Source organism: Ciona intestinalis, unplaced genomic scaffold (genome assembly GCF_000224145.3).
Source record: "Ciona intestinalis unplaced genomic scaffold, KH HT000124.2, whole genome shotgun sequence".
Taxonomy (NCBI): domain Eukaryota; kingdom Metazoa; phylum Chordata; class Ascidiacea; order Phlebobranchia; family Cionidae; genus Ciona; species Ciona intestinalis.
In genome coordinates this window covers 57,069-61,547 of record NW_004190446.2, presented here as the reverse complement: position 1 = coordinate 61,547, position 4,479 = coordinate 57,069, and the positions used below count along the sequence as shown (strand labels likewise).

General features: G+C 35.6%; 1 protein-coding gene across 2 annotated transcripts in view; it reads left to right on the top strand.

The window, feature by feature from the left end:
* The window catches only part of LOC100184173 (E3 ubiquitin-protein ligase UBR2-like), a 26,313-nt gene that overhangs the window by 11,506 nt on the left and 10,328 nt on the right, over positions 1-4,479 (top strand). Inside the window, exons 15-21 of one of the 2 annotated variants that reach the window (XM_018816011.2) lie at positions 339-515; positions 1,132-1,214; positions 1,853-1,974; positions 2,182-2,342; positions 2,719-2,815; positions 3,474-3,652; positions 3,958-4,112. In XM_018816011.2, coding sequence (XP_018671556.1) covers positions 339-515; positions 1,132-1,214; positions 1,853-1,974; positions 2,182-2,342; positions 2,719-2,815; positions 3,474-3,652; positions 3,958-4,112 — 974 coding nt within the window. The remainder of the gene's footprint in view (positions 1-338; positions 516-1,131; positions 1,215-1,852; positions 1,975-2,181; positions 2,343-2,718; positions 2,816-3,473; positions 3,653-3,957; positions 4,113-4,479) is intronic. The other variant, XM_018816010.2, reaches the window with a different exon arrangement.

Sequence of the window (4,479 nt, the reverse complement as noted above, 5' to 3'; positions counted from 1 at the left end):
CATTAAGAATATTAACTTTATGCAACAACAGTCGTTATAACAAGTTTGTTCCCTTCATACACCTCGTGCCCGCTTACAAGTTACCACGTATCTAACTTATTTATTATCGATGGCGGGGCAACGACAGTCGTTATAACACCGGTGTTCTGTATATACACCTCGTGCCCGCTTACAAGATAGCATGTATGTAACTTATTTATCCTTGTGTGGCAAGTAATTCGACAGTTGTTATAACACGGGTGTTCTGTTCTATACACCCCAATGCTAAGCCTCCAGTTTTTGACAAAACACCGAAAACTTATATTACAAGATTGTATTACAAGAATTTTCTTTCCCAGCATTTGACTTCATTCACCGAAGAATTCATTTCCATCTTAATATTTGTGGTGGTTGAGAGGTACATGGTGGGGGTGGGCGAGGTGACATGGGATGAAATATTGAAGAGGGAAGTTATACATACGTTGGGTGATGGGGCAAAACCTCATTCTAAGATCCATAAATACCTGGGAGAAGAGGTGAGGCTTGTGTGTATGAGTGTATTTGTATTGTAGCAATGTTGAGTCCAAGATCGCTTTTTATTAGAATGGTTAGACTTCACACTTTCGTGTGCGAAAACGACAACAGTAAGAAAAAGGCAATTGAGAGAGTTTGGTAAAAGAAGAAGGTAGTGGCTGTAATTACGCAATGGCGATGGGCAAATAACTCGGGACAGTAATTACGTAATACCGAATGTGACTGATTAAGTTTTAGTCGCCAAGTAATAAAGCATAGATACACAAGTTAAGTTCCTTCTTGCGTGCCCTTTTTAAACTGGCCAAAATTTTTTGCCAAATAGTATCGAGTAATCTTGTTCATACTGCACTTACAAACATCTTTAAATAATGATTCCGTATAGGCATTGTGAGCAGACATGACACACGCACGTTTTAGAGAAAAAAGACATGACACACGCACGTTTTAGAGAGAAAACAGAGTGTTTGTTCTGTAGCAGACTGTGGTGATTAAGACAAAACATTAACTTTGTAAAAAATTTCTAACAAAATTTCAAAGTTACCTGCTTGCCTTATACATTGTGTGTTCCTGGTGTACAATGTTATTACATAAGCAACATATGTATCAACCATTTAACAGGCGATGGACAATCCAGATTGGGAGCGAATATTATCGGAGGTTGCTGATTATAAACCGTCAACCAGTGTTAACTCAGTTGCCAGGTAATTCTTACAACTTCTAAATCATTAAAAAAAAACTTTATTAAATTTAACAAAAAATGCTACAATCAAGTAAAGTGAAGTTATTGTTGTAACTGTTATTGTAATCAAAGGAAATAGTTATGAATTCAGTTTTATTTTTAATATTCATATAATATAGTAACATGGGGTAAGATGGATATCATTAGCACATGATATAATGTATATCTCCCATTACTAAACCATAGAACTATGTAAATTAAATTGTATTCGATTGTATTTGATTAAATAGAGTATTAGTTATTTTATTCCAAGTTTGTTACAGTAACAAAGAAAAAGAGGATAACAACAAAATGTTAGTGTTTAAAACACTGTAGCGTAAAAACAACTTCAGAAAAAGTGCAAGATAGAAAAACCTGGCTGCTGAACCAACTATACAAATAATATACTAGTGGCTCCTCTGGTGTAAAAAACGCGGTGTATTTCTAACGTTTCGTCTTCCATGCGGCATGCCTCATCAGGAAATAAATATTATTAATATTATGCCTGGTAGCAGAAGTAACAGATTACAACTATACAAATATTTAAATAATTATAAAATATTAGTTATCATGTTCTGTGCAATATTGGATAAATTAAACTTAATGTCCCCCCCCCTCCAGGTACGAACTAAAGACCGACCACCTGGATCACATCTCACCCTTCTTCTACCATTATAACTCTGGACAAGCCAACGCACATAATGAGGTCTTGAAAAGGAAAAAGGCAAATAATTTAAGCCTAGGTAAATATATTTTGTTTGCAATGTAAAAGAGATTGGTCTACAAGTCTTACTGATAATTATAATGTTTTCCAAATAATGCAGTTCAGAAAATGCCAGATCCTGCCTCCCCTGCCACCCCAGGTTTGGGACCTGTATATTTTAATCCCCAATGTGTATTCTAACATTAGTAACCCCAACCCAAAGTATATATAACCCCCATGTCCCCAGTATTCGTCCCCCAACCTTCACCCACCTTCACAACCTTCTACACCAACGTGCCCAACCTCCTCACCTGTCAATCACTCCTCCGTTATTTATCTTCCACCCTCCGTGTTTATCTTCCCGATGCTGAAACGAGAATCCAAGCTACCGATAAACTCATCGAAAAAGTAAGTTTGAAAACATTTTGTAAAATATACAGTGAGGTTTGGGTTTTCTATTAAAAAAGTAATTTTAAACATTTTCTTAATATAGTGGTTGTAAGATGGTCCGTGTTTTCTTTCTTTTCTTCCCATTTGCTAGTAAACAAAGAACAATTACATAATTTTAAAACTGTATCTCTGCTAAAAAACACATTGAGGAAATGGGATAGTAAGTGCTCATGGTGGTTTTTATTGTACACACTACTGCTGTTTATAAATCATATTTAAAAAAAAACATAATTTTTTTTACACCAACTGCCATAAACATTATCAGATTTTTTACCATTTTAAATCAAAAGTTCTTAAGGTTGTAACATATGGATTATTGTTTATATTTCGTCAGGTTTTGTTCCTGATCCAATTTGGGATTGTTGAAGAAATGGAGAAAGTAAAAATAAATGAAGATGATGCTTTCAAGTTTTGTGAAAAAGCAACGGAAGGTAAAAAGTTTAAGCTCGACGCTGCTACCATTGTAAATAGGCATTGTGGGTGTATATCTCCTTGGACAAGGCACTTGACCACAATTGCCCCAACCCAGTGGTCACTAACGGGTTTACTAAACTAATTCCCAGTTTTGTGAAAAGGTACAAAATGTTAAAAGTTAAATTAACATTTAAATGGTTGGTGCTTTGGTGGATATGTCTTGTGGGTGGGGAACACCAGGTTCAAGGCTTGTCGCTGCTACCATTGTAAGTGTATGTATCCTTGGGTAAGACAATTATGGCAATTGCTCCAACCCTGTGGTCACTAATGGGTCGTCCAAATTATCAACCATATAGAAAATACTTTAAATTGCATATTTGGTAACTTTTAAGTAAGTCTGTCCATACGCACAATATGTGTTAAGTGCTTGTGCAGATATCTAACATATATTAAGTTTAACTAGTGGTGTTTTTGTGTGGGCTATGACTATTGTATTCTATATTGGTAAGGTCCTGAAGCAAGGCACACCATGGGTCCTAAGGTGTAGGCCAGGATTGGCCCATTACTCCCAACACCCAGGGATGCTACCGCATGGTTCTTAACAAAGACTTTGATAGTAATAGGTTGGAGGTCACTATTTGTAACTAAAACAACTGAAATATTCTATCTTTGCAGGGGAATTATTTTTAGTGTTGCACAGTTTAAAATCCCAGGATAGTGTTGCCATTCATAAAGAAACCATTTGTTGGATTTTAAATGCTGTTGAAAAGGTAAAGAATTTAAGATCTGGCAACACTGGTGAATACGAAGATGGAAAAACTGAAGTACAACAAGCATCTTCATCAAAAACCGAGGTTTGATTTAACTTTATATTTTGTGAACTTTATATTTTATTGAGTTTTGTTGAATCATGTTGTATCAAAATAAGTAAACAGATAAATGATGATAATGGTCTACTTAAACTGGTAGGAAAGTATGAGTTGTAGAAAGCACACTTGGTTTACACCCTTAGCATTATACATACTACTTGTAAGTCCTAAATCTAGACTGTTTTTAAGTATATTGTGAAAGATATTTGTCGAAAAATGATAAAGTCTGCAATTTTTTTTTTTAGATTTTTTTTAGACTTAAAACAAATGGTTTTTACGCTTTTTTCTAGTTGGAAAGATGGGTTCGGAAGAAAAAAGTTGAGGATCGCCGTAAAGAGCTGATGATGCAGATCAAGAAGATGCAGGAGGACTTTCTGGAGAAGAATCCTCATCTTGAGGAGGAAGAGGAGATGGAGGGGGAAGTTGTGGAGGAGAAGAAGACGAGGTTGGTGTGGACTGGGGGGGTGGGAATGAAATTGACTTCTTTACCTTGTCTAGCAGCGACGGTCGTTATAACACGGGTGTTTTGTTTCATAAACCTTGTGCTGCTTACAAGTTACCACATATGTAACTTGTTTATCTTCACATGGCAGGGCAACTACTGTTGTTATAACACAGGTGTTTGGTTTCATACACCTTATGTTGCTTACTTTTGTTATCAGTTATCAGAATTTTTCATCACATTTCATATTGGGAAAAAGTTTCTAAAAATTAAAAAGTTTGGGAACGTAGTCGGTTAATATGTTTTGCTTGAATTGAGACCACATCACAATGTCACAAACATTATTATGACATCACACATTATTATTATG